We start from the raw sequence: 24,195 nt of genomic DNA, 5'->3' as shown, positions 1-24,195 counted from the left end.
ACCATGACATTAATCTCTCGACGCGGAGACACAGGTGCGTTCTTCGACGGGGCGGACAGGTCCACTCCATCGAGCGCGCCTTCAGGTGAGAACCCTTTCCACCTGATGCCGTGTGAGCGGGTTCTCTGGAAAGAGCCGATGAGGTCGGCCTCGAGGATCGCTTTGACCTCGTCATACTTCTTCTTGAGCTCCTCAGTCAGATCTTCGTACGTGACTGGAGTGCCTTCCGCCATCTCAGATGTAGATGGCGATGCGGTTGATGTCGAAGACTGTCCCACCGGGCGTGCCGAGAATGTGTTGCGGTCGAAACCCACCGGCGAGCAGCGACGGGCAGCACGGTAGAGCCGGGAGGCTCCCGGGGCTGCGGGCTGGCCCTGGTCCCTCGAGCGACGGCCCGCAAAGACTCGGCACGCACGTCCGATGCTGGTGCAAGGGCGTGCCACCTGACCTATACCTGGTCAGGAAGATGATGGATTTGCCTCGCTTAGTTTCCTGCATGGCATACACGTAAGCATTAAATACGAGCATCGATCGGCTCTCAGGTTGTCCTGTGAATCGGCTCAAGGAGCCGATTCACCCATGATTCGTACGAGGTGTACGATCACATGGTGGTCCTGCTTGATCAAAATAAAGCTAAAACGACCTACTACGATTTAGGGTTTTCACCACATAATCGGAACATCCTACGCGTGATTGAGCTTGGCGGCCACGCACGGTGATCATAAACCGACCCTAGACAAGGCCTAAAAACCAACATGAAGTTGATCCCCGGAACATCCTGTCTAGGGCTAGCAAACTACACCCTACGTGCCATCGGATCCTTCAACCCGTTTGTAAGGCCTAACTATGCAGATATTAAACTAATCCTTGAAGAACAAGGAGCAATCATAACGGATCGGATCTACTAAATAATGATCAAGCGAGGTGCCGCCCTTACACCTAAAATAGATGTAAGGGCGGCTAGACGTCTAAGGGTTGCACGGACGAAAGCATATGATACGATGAAATGATGCTAACCCTAACACATCTATGATAACTACGTTGCTCGCCATCAACAAGGCTTCAGCACGAGCAACGCATGAACAGCGAATAACGTGTCTTGCCTAGATCGCAAGATGCGATCTAGGCAGCATGATGCTTACCCGGAAGAAACCCTCGAGACAAGGGAGTTGGCGATGCGCCTAGATTGGTTTGTGGTGAACGTGATTGTTGTTTATTTCAGAAACCCTAGATACATATTTATAGTACGTAGACTTTCTAACGTGGGAATAATCCCAACCGTGCACGAGCCAAACTCTATCTAACCGACACGTATCCTACTATATTTACAGATACACGGGCAAACTAGCCCAAGCTTTATATACAAGGCCGATTCATGGATATCTTCCATGTATGTTCTTCAAGCCCATCTTAATCGCGGCCCACCTCTGATCCGGTCAAATTCTGGTGATAACAGAACCACTTGGCGAAATCTTGAGGGATCAGGAGCTGGCTGAAGGTGGGCCTGAAGACGATCCGCATGAACTAGTCCGGCCCTACGTCGTCCTTGAAGTGGCCAACGTTAGCCGCCCTTCGCTTCTTCGATGGTCCATCATTGGGGGTCTTAGTAGGTGACCTAAGCTTGAGCTTCTCAGTCTACCACAAGAACACATGTCATTAGAGGTGTACCTTCTCACAAATATAGATGAAAACGAACATTGAAAACATTAGTGAGGCCTCATACATTGGCTCACACGGCAGCTCAAGGAAATGCCCTCAAACTAAATCTAGTGTGAAGCACCTTGCTTTCCATTGTGCCATTGTTCAATCATTGGCCAATGCACTAGACAAACAAAAAGAGGCCTCATATATAGGATCACACGGCAGGCAAAGAGACTGTCTGCAAACTAAGTCTAGTGTGCAAGTAATATGACATACATGACTAAGTTTGAGGGCACCATCCTGCCTTCCGTTGTGCCATTGTTCAATCATTGGCCAATGCATAATTGAAGAAGCAGAAACATGCAAAGCTTGGTAGCAGAGGCCTCATAATATCAGGACATATGGAGATGTTTGATCAGAACCGATGGCATGGTCATGTTCAGTCATGCCATAGGGTCTGATCAATCATCTGCTCATACTACGATCCTAGGTTATAATAATTGGCCTAGTTCAATCAGAAACAACACAAGTAACAGTTCAAAGTGAGTACATTACGAGTGGTACTTAGGGTACATTACAAATCCTATTTAGGGTACATTACAAATTCTACTTAGGGTACATTACAAATTCTCCCTAGCTCAACCATCCGTAGGATCTCGTACAGTACATCTAGAACACATTCATCACTCATCAGTAATAGCCCTGATCCTCTTGAGCTTATCCTTCATTGCAAAGTTCACTTGGAGCAGATTGTATATGTCATACTCTAGCTTTCTCTTCTCAGCCTCCAAAGCCTTTCTTTCCGCCTCCCATTCCTGTTTCTTAGCCCTCATCACTTGTGCTTGTGTTCTCTGCAGATTCTTGAGTAGAGCAACTTTGTTCTTCAAGTCCTCCCACTCCTTTTTCATCTGAGAAAACTAGCGCGAATCAACTTAATTTTCGCACAACAATCACAACATGCTAAACCGCAGCACAAAAAACCCTTCCCCTTTTTGCATGCACAGTAAAATCTGACAGTTTCACCAATCCACAGTCCGATCTACGAAGGATCTAACGCGATTGGAGATTAGAGTAACATATCTAAGCTAATCGAGACCGTGAACACCAAGAACTGGACAAGAACAACAAGCAATGGTGACAAACACCTTGCAAACACCTATCCGAACCCTATCCTAATGAAAAGCCTAGCAGATCTAATCTGCATGACGTCGCAAATGCCCGAGCATGGCCTGTTCAAGCACAACGAGTAAGAAGGTGAGAAGAAGAGGTCGTTACCGCCATTGTTCCGGTCGAGGACGAGGTCGAGTTCGCGGCCAAACTCGAGATGCCGATGAAGACTACGGAGCAGGTTGCGGTCGATGTCGCGGTGCTATTCGCCGATGTCTCCTCCTCCGGTACTGGTGCTCCTCCTTACGGCGGTGCGGCAAATTGGTCGGCGGGAGGGGATCCGCTTTGTGATGTGACAGTTTGGGGGGGCTGAGACTGAGGTCACAAGTGAGAGGAAGGAGGGGAGCGGTGAGGCTAATTATGGCGCGTGTTCCCGAAGGGACGCGGCGATTCCATCTCCCTTCCCCACGCGTGCAACCTTCTGGACACAACGGGCCTGGCTCCAGAGAAACTGCCATTCCGGGCGTTCCTCCAGGGACTGTCCCGGTGATGCTTTAAAACTTGGTTCCTGCAACAATGCGGTGACTGCGCAGGCAACCAAACGGCCCGTTCCACGTCCCGGCCCATGCAAAAAATTCCTCTGCAGCCTACCAAATGCACCCTATAAGAACACATCCAGATACGCGATCATTAGAGAGAATACTACTACAGCTACAATAAAACAACTTTTCCTCACTCTGTACTATGAGCCTGTGACCGCGTGAGCACCCCTCGCGTTGCCGCTCCGGCGCCCACAGCCTCCCGTCGGACGCTGCTCCAGCCCAACTGGCTCCCAACCTCCCTCTCCCCTCGTAGCCATGGGCAGCCATCTGCAGCTCTTGGACTCTAACCTCAACGCCTGTGCGCAGTTTTGGTCTCTGGTGGTGGTCCCCCCTGGGGAGGGCTTGGGAGCTTGTGGCTAGGGGAAGGCTCTATCCCCAGCCGCCCCGTGCCCCTTCTTCTTGCCGATGAGGCGGACAATGGTAGCATGCCATCACTGACCCAGTGGAACACTTCTTTTACGAAACACAGTAGAGACGCATACGCTCACACATATGTACATACACTCACATCTATGAACGTACACACATTCTAACTTGGTGGGTATTGAGATTGACAAAGTCACCATGGACGCCTCACTGTCGATGGGAACTCGCCTCCCACTGAATAATATTTCGCCTTTTAATGAGACACCAAAGTGTCAATTCTAAGATTTAAACTCTGGTGGGCTCGGGTGCCACTGCCCTCCTAATCATCCAACCATAGGTTGGTTCTCCCCACTGAAACACTCTCGCGCGTCCTCAATGCTGCTTCTGTGACGCGAGGTCAAAATCCAAGAACTTCTTAATTCATCGGAGGAGGAAGGGGGTGCGGGGGAGACGAGCTTTATCCGCGAGAGGCTTCCATCTCGGGGGAGTGAGGTTGGAGATGCGGAGGCCACCACCGTGGCTACCGAGTTTGCCTCCTTTCACCCCGCCGTTAAGTAATGTCACGCGTCGCTCCCCTCGAGATTTCTTCCACGAATTGGGAGATGATGTTTCGATCCATGTTGGGCCGAGGACAAGAGGGTTTGGGCTGGGATGAGTTCCGCGTCAGATGTAGTGATGTAACCGAACGAGAGGTTAAAGAAAGTACAATAGTGGTCTTATAGCCCGCCTACCTGGCACTTTTGCATATGTGGAGGAGAGAGACATGAAAAAGTAGTGGGAGTGGACTCTTATGCAAGAACCAACTACAACACATGCTTCTAGACATTTTGTGAGAAAAGTAGGTGGGCCATTGACCAAAAAATAGTACATTCATATAGCTAACTATTGTGTATGCTGGCTATAAGCTAACTCTAAATGGCATGACACAATGTTATAGCCAATAGCTGCTCTACTATTAAACTTGCTATTATAGGTCGGTTGGGAATGAATATCGCCCAGACCGATCCACACGGGTTGACAGGGGTTAGTGATACGTCTCCGACGTATCGATAATTTCTTATGTTCTATGCCATATTATTGATGATACCTACATGTTTTATGCACACTTTATGTCATATTCGTGCATTTTACTGGAACTAACCTATTAACAAGATGCCGAAGAGCCGATTGTCTGTTTTACGCTGTTTTTGGTTTCAGAAATCCTAGTAACGAAATATTCTCGGAATCGGACGAAATCAAGACCCGAGGTTCCTATTTTCACCGGAAGCATCCGGAACACCCGAGAGCCGCCGGAGGGGGCCCTGTGGGCCCGGATGATAGGGTGGCGCGGCTCGGGCCCCGGCCGCGCCGGCCTATGGTGCCGCCGCCTCTTCGACCCTCGACGCTGCCCTTCCGCCTATTTAAAGCCTCCGTCGAGAAAACCCCGATACGAAGAACCACGATACGGAAAACCTTCCGGAGCCGCCGCCATCGCGAAGCCAAGATCCGGGGGACAGGAGTCTCCGTTCCGGCACCCTGCCGGAGCGGGGAAGTGCCCCGGAAGGCTTCTCCATCGACACCGCTTCCATCTCCACCGCCATCTTCATCACCGCTGCTGCTCCCATGAGGAGGAGTAGTTCTCCATCGAGGCTCGGGGCTGTACCGGTAGCTATGTGGTTCATCTCTCTCCTATGTACTTCAATACAATAATCTCATGAGCTGCCTTACATGATTGAGATTCATATGATGATGCTTGTAATGTAGATGTCATTGTGCTAGTCAAGTGAGTTTTACTTATGTGATCTCCGGAGACTCCTTGTCCCACGTGTGTAAAGGTGACGAGTGTGTGCACCGTGTGGGTCTCTTAGGCTATATTTCACAGAATACTTACTCACTTGTTATGAATGGCGTAGTGAAGTGCTTATTTATATCTCTTTATGGTTGCAATGTGTTTTGTATCACAATTTATCTATGTGCTACTCTAGTGATGTTATTAAAGTAGTTTATTCCTCCTGCACGGTGTAATGGTGACAGTGTGTGCATCCGTGTTAGTACTTGGCATATGCTATGATCACGATCTCTTGTAGATTGTGGAGTTAATTATCACTATGATAGTATTGATGTGATCTATTCCTCCTACGTGGCGTGAAGGTGACGAGTGTGCATGCTATGTTAGTACTTGGTTTAGTCGTATCGATCTTTCTTGCACTCTAAGGTTATTTAAATATGAACATTGAATTGTGGAGCTTGTTAACTCCGGCATTGAGGGTTCGTGTAATCCTACGCAATGTGTTCATCATCCAAAAAGAGTGTAGAGTATGCATTTATCTATTACGTTATGTGATCAATGTTGAGAGTGTCCACTAGTGAAAGTCTAATCCCTAGGCCTTGTTCCTAAATACTGCTATTGCTTGCTTGTTTCTTGTTTTTCTTGCGTTACTACTTGTCTGCGTTACTACTGCTGCGTTACTACTTGTTTGTTTATCGTCCTGGGCAAAGCACTTTTCCGGTGCCGTTGCTACTACTTATTCATACCACCCGTATTTCACTATCTCTTCGCCGAACTAGTGCACCTATTAGGTGTGTTGGGGACACAAGAGACTTCTTGCTTTGTGGTTGCGGGGTTGCATGAGAGGGATATCTTTGACCTCTTCCTCCACGAGATCGATAAACCTTGGGTGATCCACTTAAGGGAAACTTGCTTGCTTGTTCTACAAACCTCTGCTCTTGGAGGCCCAACACTGTCTACAAGAATAGAAGCTCCCGTAGACAGCAAGCACTTTTCAGGCGCCGTTGCTTGGGAGGAAAGGTAAAAAGGCACTCATACTCCGGTTCCAGTGTAACAGTACTTTTCTGGCGCCATTGTGTTTGTGCTCGAAGCTATTTCCTTTAGATCCTGCAATTGCATCTTTTAGTTTCTTGTTTACACTAGTTTGGCATAATGGACAACAATGAGCTTCTTATTCTATTTCCTGATTTAAAACATGGATTGTTTGATGCGAAAATTAAAAAACCTATGAAATCTTATTTGCATGCTTTGGTAGTAATATTAGTATGAACACTTTGAACACCATTGTTGATAATAATATAGAAAGTTCTAAGCTTGGGGAAGCTGGTTTTCATGATCTTTTTAGTCCCCCAAGCATTGAGGAGAAAATTTTCTTTGATGATACCTTGTCTCCTATTTATGATGATTATAATAGTAGTCTTTTGGTACAACCTACTATGGAGAGTAAATTTTATTGTGATTATACTATGCCTCCTACACTTGATGAGAATAATAATGATAGCTACTTTGTTGAATTTGCTCCCGCTATTACTAATAAAATTGATTATGCTTATGTGGAGAGTAATAATTTTATGCATGAGATTCATGATAAGAAAGCTTTATGTGATGGTTATATTGTTGAGTCTTCTCATGATGCTACTGAAAGTTATTATGAGAGAGGAAAATATGGTTGTAGAAATTTTCATGTTACTAAAATGCCTCTCTATGTGCTGAAATTTTTGAAGCTACACTTGTTTTATCTTCCTATGCTTGTTACTTTGCTCTTCATGAACTTGTTTATTTACAAGATTCCTATGCATAGGAAGCATGTTAGACTTAAATGTGTTTTGAATTTGCCTGTTGATGCCCTCCTTTGCTTCAAATACTATTTCTTGCGAGTGCATCATTAAAACTGCTGAGCCCATCTTAATGGCTATAAAGAAAGAACTTCTTGGGAGATAACCCATGTGTTATTTTGCTCCAGTATTTTTGTTTTATATTTGTGTCTTGGAAGTTGTTTACTACTGTAGCAACCTCTCCTTATCTTAGTTTTGAGTTTTGTTGTGCCAAGTAAAGTCTTTGATAGTAAAGTAAGTACTAGATTTGGATTACTGCGCAGTTCCAGATTTTTTTGCTGTCACGAATCTGGGTCTACCTCCCTGTAGGTAGCTCAGAAAATTAAGCCAATTTACGTGCATGATCTCAGATATGTACGCAACTTTCATTCAATTTGGGCATTTTCATTTGAGCAAGTCTGGTGGCCTAATAAAATCCATCTTTACGGACTCGTTCTGTTTTGACAGATTCTGCCTTTTATTTCGCATTGCCTCTTTTGCTATGTTGGATGAATTTCTTTGATCCATTAATGTCCAGTAGCTTTATGCAATGTCCGGAAGTGTTAAGAATGATTGTGTCACCTCTGAACATGTTAATTTTTATTGTCCACTAACCCTCTAATGAGTTGTTTCGAGTTTGGTGTGGAGGAAGTTTTCAAGGGTCAAGAGAGGAGGATGATATACTATGATCAAGGAGAGTGAAAGCTCTAAGCTTGGGGATGCCCCGGTGGTTCATCCCTGCATATTTCAAGAAGACTCAAGCGTCTAAGCTTGGGGATGCCCAAGGCATCCCCTTCTTCATCGACAACATTATCAGGTTCCTCCCCTGAAACTATATTTTTATTTCGTCACATCTTATGCACTTTGCTTGGAGCGTCTGTTTGTTTTTGTTTTTGTTTTGTTTGAATAAAATGGATCCTAACATTCACTTTATGGGAGAGAGACACGCTCCGTTGTAGCATATGGACAAGTATGTCCTTAGGCTTTACTCATAGTATTCATGGCGAAGTTTCATCTTCGTTAAATTGTTATATGGTTGGAATTGGAAAATGCTACATGTAGTAACTCTAAAATGTCTAGAATAATTTGATACTTGGAAATTGTTGTGCTCATGTTTAAGCTCTTACATCATATACTTTGCACCCATTAATGAAGAAATACTTAGAGCTTGCTAATTTGGATTGCATATTTGGTTTCTCTAGAGTCTAGATAACATCTAGTATTGAGTTTTGAACAACAAGGAAGACGGTATGGAGTCTTATAATGTTTACAATATGTCTTTTATGTGAGTTTTGCTGTACATTTCATCCTTGTGTTTGTTTCAAATAACCTTGCTAGCCTAAACCTTGTATCGAGAGGGAATACTTCTCATGCATCCAAAATACTTGAGCCACCCACTATGCCATTTGTGTCCGCCATACCTACCTACTACATGGTATTTATCCGCCATTCCAAAGTAAATTGCTTGAGTGCTACCTTTAAAATTTCATCATTCACCTTTGCAATATATAGCTCATGGGATAAATAGCTTAAAAACTATTGTGGTATTGAATATGTACTTATGCACTTTATCTCTTATTAAGTTGCTTGTTGTGCGATAACCATGTTTCTGGGGACGCCATCAACTATTCTTTGTTGAATATCATGTGAGTTGCTATGCATGTCCGTCTTGTCCGAAGTAAGAGAGATCTACCACCTTTATGGTTGGAGCATGCATGTTGTTAGAGAAGAGCATTGGGCCGCTAACTAAAGCCATGATTCATGGTGGAAGTTTCAGTTTTGGACACATATCCTCAATCTCATATGAGAATAATAATTGTTGCCACATGCTTATGCATTAAAGAGGAGTCCATTATCTGTTGTCCATGTTGTCCCGGTATGGATGTCTAAGTTGAGAATAATCAAAAGCGAGAAATCCAAAATGCGAGCTTTCTCCTTAGACCTTTGTACAGGCGGCATGGAGGTACCCCATTGTGACACTTGGTTAAAACATGTGCATTGCAAAGATCCGGTAGTCCAAGTTAATTAGGACAAGGTGCGGGCACTATTAGTATACTATGCATGAGGCTTGCAACTTGTAAGATATAACTTTCATAACTCATATGCTTTATTACTACCGTTGACAAAATTGTTTCATGTTTTCAAAATAAAAGCTCTAGCACAAATATAGCAATCGATGCTTTCCTCTTTGAAGGACCATTCTTTTACTTTTATGTTGAGTCGGTTCACCTATCTCTCTCCACCTCAAGAAGCAAACACTTGTGTGAACTGTGCATTGATTCCTACATACTTGCATATTGTACTTGTTATATTACTCTATGTTGACAATTATCCATGAGATATACATGTTACAAGTTGAAAGCAACCGCTGAAACTTAATCTTCCTTTGTGTTGCTTCAATACCTTTACTTTAAATTATTGCTTTATGAGTTAACTCTTATACAAGACTTATTGATGCCTATCTTGAAAGTACTATTCATGAAAAGTCTTTGCTTTATGATTCACTTGTTTACTCATGTCATTACCATTGTTTTGATCGCTGCATTCATTACATATGTTTACAAATAGTATGATCAAGGTTATGATGGCATGTCACTTCAGAAATTATCTTTGTTATCGTTTTACCCGCTCGGGACGAGCGAGAACTAAGCTTGGGGATGCTTGATACGTCTCCGACGTATCGATAATTTCTTATGTTCTATGCCATATTATTGATGATACCTACATGTTTTATGCACACTTTATGTCATATTCGTGCATTTTCCGGAACTAACCTATTAACAAGATGCCGAAGAGCCGATTCTTGTTTCTCGTTGTTTTTGGTTTCAGAAATCCTAGTAACGAAATATTCTCGGAATCGGACGAAATCAAGACCCGGGTTCCTATTTTCACCGGAAGCATCCGAACACCCGAGAGCCGCCGGAGGGGGCCCTGTGGGCCCCGGATGATAGGGTGGCGCGGCTCGGGCCCCGGCCGCGCCGGCCCTATGGTGTCGCCGCCTCTTCGACCCTCCGACGCTGCCCTTCCGCCTATTTAAAGCCTCCGTCGAGAAAACCCCGATACGAAGAACCACGATACGGAAAACCTTCCGGAGCCGCCGCCATCGCGAAGCCAAGATCCGGGGGACAGGAGTCTCCGTTCCGGCACCTGCCGGAGCGGGGAAGTGCCCCGGAAGGCTTCTCCATCGACATCGCTGCCATCTCCACCGCCATCTTCATCACCGCTGCTGCTCCCATGAGGAGGGAGTAGTTCTCCATCGAGGCTCGGGGCTGTACCGGTAGCTATGTGGTTCATCTCTCTCCTATGTACTTCAATACAATAATCTCATGAGCTGCCTTACATGATTGAGATTCATATGATGATGCTTGTAATGTAGATGTCATTGTGCTAGTCAAGTGAGTTTTACTTATGTGATCTCCGGAGACTCCTTGTCCCACGTGTGTAAAGGTGACAGTGTGTGCACCGTGTGGGTCTCTTAGGCTATATTTCACAGAATACTTACTCACTGTTATGAATGGCGTAGTGAAGTGCTTATTTATATCTCTTTATGGTTGCAATGTGTTTTGTATCACAATTTATCTATGTGCTACTCTAGTGATGTTATTAAAGTAGTTTATTCCTCCTGCACGGTGTAATGGTGACAGTGTGTGCATCCGTGTTAGTACTTGGCATATGCTATGATCACGATCTCTTGTAGATTGTGGAGTTAATTATCACTATGATAGTATTGATGTGATCTATTCCTCCTACGTGGCGTGAAGGTGACAGTGTGCATGCTATGTTAGTACTTGGTTTAGTCGTATCGATCTTTCTTGCACTCTAAGGTTATTTAAATATGAACATTGAATTGTGGAGCTTGTTAACTCCGGCATTGAGGGTTCGTGTAATCCTACGCAATGTGTTCATCATCCAACAAGAGTGTAGAGTATGCATTTATCTATTCCGTTATGTGATCAATGTTGAGAGTGTCCACTAGTGAAAGTCTAATCCCTAGGCCTTGTTCCTAAATACTGCTATTGCTGCTTGTTTACTTGTTTCTTTGCGTTACTACTGCTGCGTTACTACTGCTGCGTTACTACTGTTTGTTTACTGTCCTGGGCAAAGCACTTTTCTGGTGCCGTTGCTACTACTTATTCATACCACCTGTATTTCACTATCTCTTCGCCGAACTAGTGCACCTATTATGTGTGTTGGGGACACAAGAGACTTCTTGCTTTGTGGTTGCAGGGTTGCATGAGAGGGATATCTTTGACCTCTTCCTCCCTGAGATCGATAAACCTTGGGTGATCCACTTAAGGGAAACTTGCTGCTGTTCTACAAACCTCTGCTCTTGGAGGCCCAACACTGTCTACAAAAATAGAAGCTCCCGTAGACATCAGTTAGATCGCATTCCCGGTCGGGCTGGGCTAATTGAACGAGGCCTTAGAGCATCTCCAACATGCGCGCCATATTTCGGCGATGTATAAGTGGTTGCGCCCGCGCTGTAAAAGTATACCGCGCGATGCGACAAGTTTTCCTCCACCGGAGGCGCTAAAATATAGCGTGAGCGCGGGCGCAAAAAACGATCCTCAGTCGGGCGCTCCGAAATACAGCGCGCGCCGGCGGAAAACAACTTTGATACACTACTATGCATTCAACAAGATCAAATACTCACATAAATCATCAAACAAATGAACTACCATAGTTCAAATGGACACAAAGTGCAACACACACATCACATAGTTCAAGAACCACACACAACATGACGTAGTTCAACAACCACACACAACATATGGTTCAAATGGACACAAAGTGCAACACACAATTTGCATATCACAAATGCAAGATAGAATCTCACACTTCCGCATTTTCCTAGTCATCGCCATCTTTTGCTTCTTCTTCATCGACACCTTGGCTTGAAGGAGGAAGAGTAGGATCCATAGAGGCCACTAATCCTCTCGGTGGTGCTCCCATGGCTCCATACACACCACTCATCGATGCTCCCATAGTCCCTCCGAAGACTCCTCGATAGCTTGGTCCTCCCATGTCGGTCATGACTCCAAAGCCTCCCATGCCGGCCATGCCTCCTCCAAACATGGGCATGCCTCCTCCAAGGGTGTGTTCATGTTGGCCACCAACAATATCTTCTTCGCCAACACTTCGTCGCAAGCAATGTTGATGTACTCTTTTTTGCCTTTCATCCAAGTTGGAATTGTCCATCAAGAAGAGCTTCCTCTCCTCCTCCACTAGGCGTAGATGCTCCTCATTGGCTTGCTTCTTCTCCTCCAAAGCCAACTTCATCTCCTCGTTGGCGGCTAGCTTCTCCTCCAAAGCGGCTCTCCAAGCCTCAATAGCATCCATAGCCTCTTTCTCCAAGTTTCTTGCCACCTTCCTATCTTCATTTGCTTGCAACCTTGCATTTGCAATCCTTTCCATAGCAATGGCAATGTCATCATCTCCGCCCTTCTTCCCCTTCATATCTTTGGCGGACTTCCTACCAAGCACATTCCTCCTTGCATTGTTAATCGAGTGAGGAGTGGAGCTTCTCTTCTTGCCTTTGTAACTTGAATCATCATCATCGATGATTGTTGCTTCACCGGTTGCATTGGCGGCCATGGTTGCCGCATCCAATTTCCCGCGGGTCTTCCACTTTTCTTTATTCCCTAGCACTTCATAGCAATGATGCATGGTGAATGGCTTGCCAAGAATCTTGTTGCCTTTCTTGCTCTTCTTTCCCACATCTCTAAACAAGCCTCGAGCCATAGAGTTCTACAAAGCAAACAAAAGAGAATAGATGAGCCATATGAGCAATAACCGTGCGTATAGATGATCAACAAGGTAGCAGAATTGCTTACCCTATCGATATCATTTGTGCCAATTGGGTTAATGATATCAACATTGGCTTGCACGCCCACCCACTTTTGGCAATCAGTGTTGATACCCGACCAACGAGACCGAAGAGAACGCATGCTCCGCTCATTCCCACTTGTGTTGTTGGCGTCGAAGTACTCCTTCATCCTCATCCAATAGGTGTCTCTTGTTTGATTGGTGCCAGTTGTTGGATCCATTCCATTTGTCAACCATGTCTTGCAAAGCAACTTGTCCTCCGCTATAGTGTAGTTCGCTGACCGACCGGTAGGGCGCGGTTCAATCAACCCTTCTCCTTCCTCATCGATATCCTCATATTCCTCCCATGCCTCAACATTGTCATCATGCATAAACGAAGATCGAACATGTATTGCCTCCATGAAAGCCTCATCATCGACTCTACATTGCAATAAAATTCATGGTTCTCCGGCTATGTATGCATCTAAACTAAAATTTCGATAAAAATAAATGTTCTTTACCTCTCCGACACTTCCTCGAACACCATATGCGCGCCGGATGGGTCGGCGGACGGAGGCGGCGGCGGATGGTTCATTGATGGAGACGGCGGCCGAGGCTGCGCGCGGCGGGTTGCGGTCGCCTTCCCTTTCTTCGGCGGCAGGTTACCGGCACCCGCGGCGGCCGACATGCGTTTGGACGCCGGCACCTTCCTCCTCGGAGGCGCCCGCACCTTGCCGGAGGCCTGCGCGGTGGCGGCGCTTGTGTGCAGCGTCGGCCGCGGCGGGACGAAGAGAGCTCGGGCCGCGGTGTTGCCGGCGTCGGCGCCACCGCTAGGGTTTGGCGCATGGGGCGGCGGCACGACGGAGGTGGCAGCAGGTGGAATGGAGTAGGGAGGGGTCGGTGGGGTACCGGAGGGTGCGCCCATCGCCGGAATTGCGCCGGCGGCCGCGCGGAGGCGAGGATTGGGCGGTGGGGCGGCGATGAGTGGGGAAAGTTTCAGCGCGGATTTCTTCGCGCGAGCGTCGAGCGATGCCGCATGCTGCAACTGGAGCCCAAAGTATAGCGCCTAGGATAGGAAAAAACGGCCCGCGCCCAAAAATATTTGCAGGGCCGCGTCGTATACAACGCCTGCTGGATGAACAATTTCGGGCTCCGTTGCTTAGCGCGCGGGCGTATATGGCGCGCCTGCTGGAGATACTCATATCAGGTGGCGCAACTAGGAAAGACACCGGGGAGGTACCCACTGATCAACTAATGCCACAATATCCATGTCAGAAATTAGTGTTAGGAATCTATAATCTATAATATCTAAATTGGAGCAACCCACTAAGGCTATTTCTATCAACATGCAAGGCATCCACCTCATCAAACTTTTCTAACCAATCTTAGGCTACCACATCACCCCAGTTGCTCATTTCTCCAAACATGTAGCTCTCCACGTCATCAAGTGTGTCACAAAAGCAAGAGAGAAAAATGGCATTAAACCTACAAGAGAATGCAAAAGAACAACCCGCTACTATTATTTCTCTACACCTATTGACCTTCTGTCTAGCCAAAGTCAGCCACCAAGTGCAGCCGTGGACGTTTCTTCTTCTCCATTAATCTATGCAATGGTGCAATCCCTTCCTCTCCCCCCAAGTTCCCCTTAAAACTCAGCGGCAATTCTCACTCCCAGATCTTATACAGGTTGTGTCGCACCTTTTTCCATCTTCCCTTTCACAGCTAACTATTATGTCTTCTCTCCACATCATCAGGTTGGCTGTAATTGCTGCCATGAGTACGTGGGCAGAAGATCGATCGAAAGTGCGGCACTTGCAAGATTGGGGATTCGGTCTGATAACTAAGCTAGGGAAATTGCCAATTCGAAGTTGAAGGAGGTTTGGTGTTGTGCGCAGCTACGACCAGTCTGACGCTGCTCCATCTTGGCATATCACAACAGAATGCTTAGGTATCCGGTTCAGACTCAGTTTCTTTCCTCCTCACTTTACGATGGCCTATGTCTCAAGATCAATCAGTAGGCAATCAGATAAAGCATCGAAAACAAGTAGAAAATCTTTCTGTTGGATTCAGCAGTTATAGAGCTTGGGATAGAATTTTTAGCTGTTAAAGGGTGATAATTTTTAACTTGCATGTCGCCCTAACTCTATTTCTTTGTCTTCACCTGTTTTATTATTTAATTAAAATTATCCGAGTTTCCATTTTTCTGTCAACGGGTAGCATCCACTGATTTGTAAGCTAATGTTTTTAACCTGCCTGTCGATCATAGTTCTGCTAATTTTTTTCTTCAACTTTTTCTGGTCTTCTTTCTCCTTCTGGGGCTGTAACATATTATACAATTTAAACATTCAGATTATTTCTTCGCGTACTGCAGGTTCGTGAGAACTACCAGAAAGACTAGGAATGATTCAGAGGCTTATTTATTCCGACACGCATCTACAAAGGCCAACGCTGAACGTCAACAAGGACGTGCAGTTTCGCAAAAAAAAAATACTTCTTCACTTTTCTCGACATTTTCATGTTTTGTTGTGAATTGTAGTCCCATTTTAATATTGGTATAATGCGACCCACTACATTTTTTTCTGCCCCCTTACCACTATACTTCTGCACCATAACATATACCAAAACATTCTTGGAGTACAACAGGATCCTGATTTTAATATATCGTCCTAATGAAAAATTTGAGGTACTATGTGACTCTACAATCGAGTGTTAACTATTTGCAACTGTGTTCTGAAATCTTCACGACCATATCAAACATTAATCATATTGTTGAGTTTCCGCTCGATATTTGTGCCGTAGAGAGTACTACTGTTTTTTTTGTACCACATATGTTTCATTTTCGTAATTTGAATCTTGATGTATTTTATACCACATATTCCCGCTGCAAAGCGCGGGAAATCATCTAGTAATGGAAATGAAGACTTTTTGGGAAAATGCTCCTGATCGGGCGACTGACCGCGGTCGTTTTGAGAGAGCGCTCGTTTCAGTCCAGGTTGTTCTATTGAGGATTAAGAAGATTTTATTTGTCTTTGGGTACCGACTCGAGACTACCCTCCTACATCCACACGAGTTCAGTTGTCTTTGGGTAAAGATTAACATTATCCATCTTCGTGAGTAGGTTGAGGACTCAACTGGTTCGGCATATAAAAAGCGTAATTCTTGGGAGGGCACACCCACATGCATGAACAAAGCTGTATAGAAGGCTTGGGCTCACTCTAAAATAAAATGATTCGTTGAACTACAATCACTAGTTGAATGCCCGTGCGTTGCTACGGATAACAAAAAGAAGTAATTTTCATTATCATTATTGTTATATTCTCAATTGTCTCTTCATAAACACGTATGGTGTCTCCTTCGTCTCTTACAACCAGGACACATGTCATTTCCTCCCGTCCCTTTAATCTCATCTGGTATATTGTCTTATCTAAATGCAGTGACTTTTGCATGCTATTAATAGTAAAATGGAACAGTCATATGAAAAATGCAACAATTTACTTTGTCATCATACATCAGTCAGCAGGGTGTGCACCCTGCACCTTATCTGATTTGCATACAGGCTTTTCAACCCATTTTAGCAGAGGGGCACACACTATTTCTTTACACCCATTAGTGTGTAAGGGTTTCAGTGCGGACTTTGATGGGGATCAAATGGTTGTTCATCTACCTTTATCCTTAGACATATTTTGCATTTTTTTCTCATGCTTAACATGGCATGAACGCACACATGTGGACTGTTTTTCATCTTCTTTAATAAAAAAATAGTTTCTAAGTTCTTCAGAAATACCAAAATTCGGTTGCCGCTTCACACGGTATGACGCATCATCATGCAAGTTATATAATTTGTTGATTTAGATGACCTCTAATGGTAGGTAAAACTGAACGCCGAATCAAAGTGTGCTTAGTGAACACAATTCATACCATTATCTAACATCACTGGACAACAAAACATTTACTACAGTCTAGTTGAATTAAGACATCTATTTATGGATAAAGGTAGTATACTAAACAACAGTAGAAACCACATGCAACTAAAATTTGATATATTTGAAAACAGTTCATACTGCTGCCAGATTAAAGTCAATGATGGCTACAAAAGTCTCTATCTGTGCATAGTCAGTTTCACACATCGCCTTGTCAGGACCCAGTTGATATGTTCTGTTGATGGCATGGAACAATGCAAAGGCTTCAGAATGTGGGACTGGCTGGCTGCAGGTTGCCTAGAACAGAAGTCATAGCTTCTCATGTTCACCCATGATAATGAAGCCAGCCAACATTGTGGGTTATTCTGAAAAGCACCATCTATGTTCATACGGAGGCCATGACACTTTTTCTTCAGATTGTTGCTTTAGTTCTGCGGTTCTTTTATTTGACTTAAAGCATTCATTACATGATTGGTATAGCAGCAAATTTCATCAGAAGTTATAAGCACAAAACACATGCAAATTGCAGCCGGTGATCTTCTGCTTCACCATGCCCTTGGATGTTGTACCTTGCCATGAGGGAGAATTCATAAAAATGAACGAAACAAAGCAAATTTTTAAGTATCCATGTATTGAATGCTTACCGACCGCTATGTAAAATGTCAACATCGCCGTCCCTCGTTACCAATATCTATATATATAAGAGTCTGAAAGAGGATAGCTTGATTGTGAAAACGATGACTAAAGTAATTAGAAGAACTGATTGCCTTTTGAGACCATCTTCTGGATGAGGTAGAAACCTTGACTTCTACTTCCACATGTGTGAAGCAGCTTCACAAAAACGAGACATGAAAAACTCTCACACAAAAGACATGAAACATGCGACACGCATATGCACTCAGATGTGCTCATTGCCATTACTCTTTCCAAGACATCTACAACATCTACTGATCTATAGAAGCGAGCCAGGGCCACTGCTGTAGCAGCAAGAAAGCAGAGCACACGACCTCGACGACAGGCTGTCAGAGGTCAGGATGGGAGGCCGAGCTCAAGTTGGCCGCACGGTCTGCATGCTTGTATTTATTCAACATACCGAACTTTGGTAATCCAAAGCTCCAGGGTCATTCTTGGTTCTAGCATGCAATCATTGTTGGAAGGAGAATTAGTTGTGATACCTCCTAAATCACATCACTACAAAGACTTGATAAGAATTATCTTGTAAGTTTAGTTCCATGTTAATTATATATACATGACAAAATACTATTGCACAATAATGACAGGGACATATAAATGAGGACTTAGGAATCAGTCAAAGTGGTACCATACATCCACTAGAGGCTGGAAATTTGTGTTGAAATGCAAAATGACCTCCAGTCGACTGTGACTGAAATGTGAACATCAATACGTATTGCTGGAATTTATATTATGCTCAATAATTTAGCGACATAACCGGAGCGGCTTTCCATTGTAAGGTTGGTCTAGTAAACATCTCGTATATTGCTGGACATTAAATAGTTTGAAGTAGAAATGTACTTTTCAATCCTTCTAGAAAGTAAAAATCCAGGCGACATGAACACGTCCAGTATATGCCAAAGAATAAGAGGGAGACTTAACATGGAGATGGAGGCTGGGTCGTGTGGTCTTGCGCTGGGCGTCGGCATCAGGATAGGACAGTCCGCGCCTACATGCCATCGCGCGAGCAGGGTCCTCAACGTGGTGGGCGGATGCTAGTGCCACACGGTGCATCGATCCAGCAGAGCGTGTAGGATCCGGTGATGTGGGGTGCGTGGGAAGGCGACATTGCAGAGATGGAGGTAGACAACGTCGCCGCGACATAGGAAGCACGCAGCGAGCCGGCGGCGCAGACAAACCTTCTATCCTTCCATCTGCGTTGTAAGGGAAAAAATCAGAGAAAGAACGAGATATGTAGGAGAGAGAGAGAAGGCGGAAGGAGAGGGGAGAGGCGATGCGGTTCAGCCTGTGCCACCGCCATGCAGTTCGAACAGGGAAATAAAACACGAGAGAATAGAGGAGGGAAGTGGCTTACCTCGTTGGATTGGCCAGCGTTGACCTCCATCCTTCCTGGTGGTTGATCACGGTAGGTCTGCCACCGGCGACCAACGATGTATCTTCGCCGGCAGCCCTGCATGACGCTCTGCAACACCTTCTAGCGCTCCAGCACACGACACTACGGACCTGCGTGGGGAACTGGAAAATGCATATGAGTGGGAGGGCTAGTGGAGGTCCGGAGCGGCGCGCCGGAGGTTCGGTGGGGTTGCTCGGTGCAGTAGAGTCTGAGAGCTCTACCAGCTCTGAATCCAGCGTGGTGGCGGGGATCCTGGGGCAGCAACTCAGAATTGACCAGTCCGTCTCCTCCGGCGATGCTCGTTGGCGCTGGCCTGGCCTGGGCAGACGCCATTTTCAGCACCGCGAGGATAGCGAGAGGGCGATCGACGAAAAGTGGTGAGGCGTGATTTTGCTTTACGACGCCGAGGCGTGATTGACATTGGCTAAATTTGTGTTTGTAGCGAACTGCCCATGTTAATTCTTAAGATTGATTTCCATGTAAGCTAGAAACATAGTAGGTTGATTGGAAAGACACGAGAGATTTCCGCCCCTTTCTTGATATTGGACACCAAGAAAGATTATACGTATTTAATGATTGATTGATTGGTTTTGATTTGATACCATGATTAGCAGCAACAAAGGGGGGAAGTGTCGACTTGCCAAGAAAATTGACCGGACGATGTGTGGGATTGATGGAGTCCTTCAGATCTTGATTGAACGGACACGATATTCCCAATCTCCTACATCAAACGCGTTGTATGACGTACGACCAACTGGAATATAATAGTAAAGATTAATGATTGATTGATTGGTTTTGATTTGATACCATGATTAGCAGCAACAAAGGGGGGAAGTGTCGACTTGCCAAGAAAATTGACCGGACGATGTGTGGGATTGATGGAGTCCTTCAGATCTTGATTGAACGGACACGATATTCCCAATCTCCTACATCAAACGCGTTGTATGACGTACGACCAACTGGAATATAATAGTAAAGATTTCAGAGAGAAGGTAGCCAAATTGTTAGCTTTGCCCTTTGCCCCGCTTTGCAAGAAAGCCCAAAAATCAATGGCATCTCTTTTTTGCGATGGCGTTTTCCCAAAAGAGTTTGGACGAGGTTGGAAGATCGAGGGCTTCAATCCAGACACTTCTGTTCGGTCGGAAAATATATCATTGTGGACCAACGCACCACCATGTCTAGCAGAACCACTTCCAACCTCATGCTATGATATAAATCTCCTACATGCTAAAATCAAAGGCACTATCTTTCCATTTGATTCAAGTAGGCATGCCATCCTAGTCTTTTCTATTCCTATGAATTTGAAGATCCCAATCCCTTGTGCTCTAATGCTCTACCTTCTGTTTACTTGGCGGAGCCAGGAGAGCAACCGGCGGGCTCCTGATCACAAGAGCATCAGAATCATTTGGCTCAAATATGCAACTGCCAGCAACACCAAATCAAATCGTAGCAAATTAAACCACGCAGAAAGATAGATCCAGCTAATACACGGCAAGAGGATGCCTGTTTCTTGTTGCTACACATGAAATGATTCACCGAATATTTCTTGGCTGGCTATGAAACAAAATAACAGTCCAGTGCCAAAGCACTACAGCCGCAGTGAATTCCATGGCCGCTCAGTCGCGTTCACTTATGGCCGTTAGGTGCTGATCGATCTCCTCAGTCTTTAATGCTCTGAAAACACGATCTTCCTTCCTCACAACACCAACCTGCAAATTGAAGGTATTAACGTAAGCACACATCACAGGGCAAAAGAAAAAAAAAACTTGGGAAAACACTTGTGTATATATGTAGAAACGATAGTAATACCTCAATCTCGGTAGCCTTGAAATCTTCCTGCAGAACTGACTGCAGCGCAGAAATCGCAATCTGGCAAACATAGGATACATAGTTAGTGGAGAGTAAGAAAATCTGCTTCTACATGACCATGAACCAAACAAAAAAAACACAAAACATCTCTTTGAGCTAAAAAAATATCAGCTTCAGTAACATAAGTACGCCCTAGTTCAGAGTCTTATTGTGTGCCTAATGGAAAATTTACCTGAACAGTTTCGTCATATGTGAACTGCGGGCTATCCTTCATTTTCTTCTCCAGAAAATTTATTGCTTCCTGCTCCTTAAGTCCGGCACTAGTTGCCTGAAAAATGTTGTCAGTAGTTTGTTCGGACAGACTGAGGAAAGAATAAACTAAGCATTCGGTTGATATAGAGTTTGAGTAGAGATGATATAATGTGTTGCAGAAAATTACTCTATACCTTGTGTCCAAAGAAGTGACCTGCAGGGTCACACTTGAAGAGTTGGGCATTTTTCTCTTCGTCATAGCCCAAGACCATAGCAACTGAAGAATATAGCCAAAGAAAATTAATATGGTGGGAATATGCCTTAACGCTAATTGATTTTACACCAGAACATCATGGAGGAGTAACAAAAACTAAACATACAAATAGATGTAATACAACGGTACTAACCTACACCAAGGGGTCTCATGTACGCGTGCTGCGTGTATATCTGTGCTTTGTCTGCTATCCTGAAACATTAATCAGATATGCAATGTTATAGCTACCACTTTGTTATATGAACTAAAGCACATATCATATTATATAAATAAACAACCACAATACAGTACACACAGATGGAACTTTATGAGGATAAGGCATGATACCATTTTGCTAATACATCGACAGGCATCTCATAGCCCCACTTTTTACGAAACTCAGCTGCTTCGTTTCTTGCTTGGGAGACCAAGGACCTTGCATCAGCTGGGAAACAGAATATTACATTCAATGTCAGTAAATAGCAGAATGCAAGAGTAAAAAACCCAACTTTATCAACAAACATGAATGAAAAGGTAATGGGTGACTTGATGAGGATATAAGGGAAACACACAGCATTTTAAAGAGAGCTTAGTTTAGTATGGTTCCCTGAGTGCAATTTTTTCCTATTTTTCTCTAGAAAAAGCGCAGTGTTATCTATTGTCTTATTAAGGGTGAAATAAACAGACACGCCAATATACTATCCAGTGTCTCATGTAAAAACTAGCAAAGCCTCCATTGCATATTTGATTATTAGCTCTTGAGTAACATCCAGGAATTTCTGAACGAAGACTAACCTAAACTATCACTGTTACACAATAAGAAATCAAGAAGAGATGATGGTCCAACATTTAACTATATATATATAAGCTCCCAGAAATCCACATTGCTATACAATCCAAGACAGAATCCCAGAGCATGCCATCATCTGCCACGAAATCCTACTGCTTCGTACCAGTAATACACTTGAGTAACACTCAGAGCATAGTAATACAACAAAGAAGAGTGAACAAACCTGTGAGGCCGGTTGCAAGCAAACCGGTGTACTTGGTAATTGGGAACAGGTGTGTGATGCTCGTGTCGTCCAGCAGCTTATCCTGCAATCAGAACCACATCACAGTGAACAAAAATTCAGTCTTTCGGTAATCTGAGGCCGGGCGAACAACGAATCGGACCCTAAAAGGCACACAAATCTGCGCCGCCAGCTGGGATCGACAGGGGCAAGCGGCGGCGGGTGACTCACCGGCACTTTCTTCTGGGTCACGACGCAGACGGAGTCCTTGCCGCGCACGCCGATCGAGGTGACCCCCGACGACTTGACCGCCTTGAACGCGTACTCTGCTCACACCACCACACGATACGCACGGATCAGACAACCTCGAACCGAAAGGCGGGCGATTGCGCGCGCGGGGACGGGAGGCTCCCCAGATCTATTGGACGAAGGGGGGAAAAAGCTAGGGTTTTGGGAGGGGGGAAAGATTGCACGCACCGACTTGATAGAGTCTGCCTTCGGGGGAGAAGATGGTGATGTGGCGGTCGTAGCCCGCACCCGATCCGCGGCTCATCTCGAAGTCGCCGGAGATCTCGCCGGAGCTGGAGCTGGGTGTGTGGCTTGCTCTCTCTGGTGGGCGAACGGAAGTTTGTGTGACCTTGGGAAGGAGACTAGACGGCGTCTTATTGGCAATGGCTTATGCCGCAAGAAGATGGCCCGTTCCGGTTCGGCCCGGGCTCGTCAGGTTTTCTAGTCTGAGACCGAACCGGGCCCTGGCAGTGGGCCCTTGTATATGTCGGGGTCTGTAACCGAGGAAGTGAACTCGGGTTTTGGCTCGTAGCTTTTTTCGATAAAAATAGCTTTAGAGATGCATCTATTAAAAAAAACTAAAACATATTTTAAAATGTTAAATTCTGAAAAAACTGCATGTATATCATTTTTTGCGTGTAGAATTTCAGGAGTTTTTTTATGAACTAGGTTTCCAGTATACTTACAATGAAGTATGAGGTCTCATCGAACCAACTACTAGTCAGCTCTAGTGTAAAAGCATGCTTAGCATACAAATAAACCGAATTATTAGCTGAACATCCTACATGTTAAATAAGAAAAGACTATAAAGCAGCGTTCGGTTAGACCCCGGCTGGCAGGGATTAATATGGAATGATAGGAAATACAGTTCAATTCCTTGTCAATACCTCCATGTACACGTTAATCCCCTTCAAACCGAACATGTCCTAAATTAGAAACTAACTACCCAAGATAAGAACCACAATAAAACGATCACCATGACGCAAGGTCCAAAAGTTAACAACATCTACGCTGTACATCCCCATTACCACATGAGAAAGGTATCTCAATTAGCAAAGATAACTCCATCCTCTAGTGTTAAAACTTCGACAATGAGTGGATCTATGACCCCCAACCCCCCGAATGGTTTACTACAAGCACCAACAAAGGGCAAGTTAGAACGTGCAACGCCCCCTCCACCACCTTTTGGATTTTGCACATCGATGGCACCATATGTATTGGTTTTTATCCATCCATGATCCGGTTTCTACTTGGAAAATGAACGCGGCTTTAAAGTCTATGAATCGGTTTCTACTGGGAAGAAAGCACAAGTTCATTTTCCCCGTATGGTTTCCATCTATACTTTTTCTATCCTATGAATCAAAGGAGCCCTTAGGAGGGGAGGGGGACGAACTTTGTTCCAAATAGAAATGCATTGTCAGATAGCTCTTGAACACAACATTGTATGAGACTCTATCTTTTTCGATAAAGGTTG

At 44.8% G+C, this 24,195-nt stretch overlaps 1 protein-coding gene across 1 annotated transcript; it reads right to left on the bottom strand.

Annotated features, from left to right (window-relative positions):
• Positions 1-20,544: 20,544 nt before the first annotated feature.
• On the bottom strand, positions 20,545-23,097 carry LOC124695844 (proteasome subunit alpha type-6). The gene is made up of 9 exons (XM_047228655.1): positions 22,911-23,097; positions 22,665-22,759; positions 22,437-22,518; positions 21,772-21,868; positions 21,578-21,636; positions 21,365-21,447; positions 21,151-21,246; positions 20,919-20,978; positions 20,545-20,818 (listed from the first exon to the last, which is right to left on the bottom strand). The coding sequence occupies exons 1-9, from the start codon at positions 22,984-22,986 to the stop codon at positions 20,726-20,728; spliced, it is 741 nt and encodes a 246-aa protein (XP_047084611.1). The 5' UTR covers positions 22,987-23,097; the 3' UTR covers positions 20,545-20,725.
• Positions 23,098-24,195: the final 1,098 nt, after the last annotated feature.

This window comes from Lolium rigidum, chromosome 3, assembly GCF_022539505.1.
Source record: "Lolium rigidum isolate FL_2022 chromosome 3, APGP_CSIRO_Lrig_0.1, whole genome shotgun sequence".
NCBI lineage: Eukaryota > Viridiplantae > Streptophyta > Magnoliopsida > Poales > Poaceae > Lolium > Lolium rigidum.
This window is presented reverse-complemented; position numbering and strand designations above follow the sequence as displayed.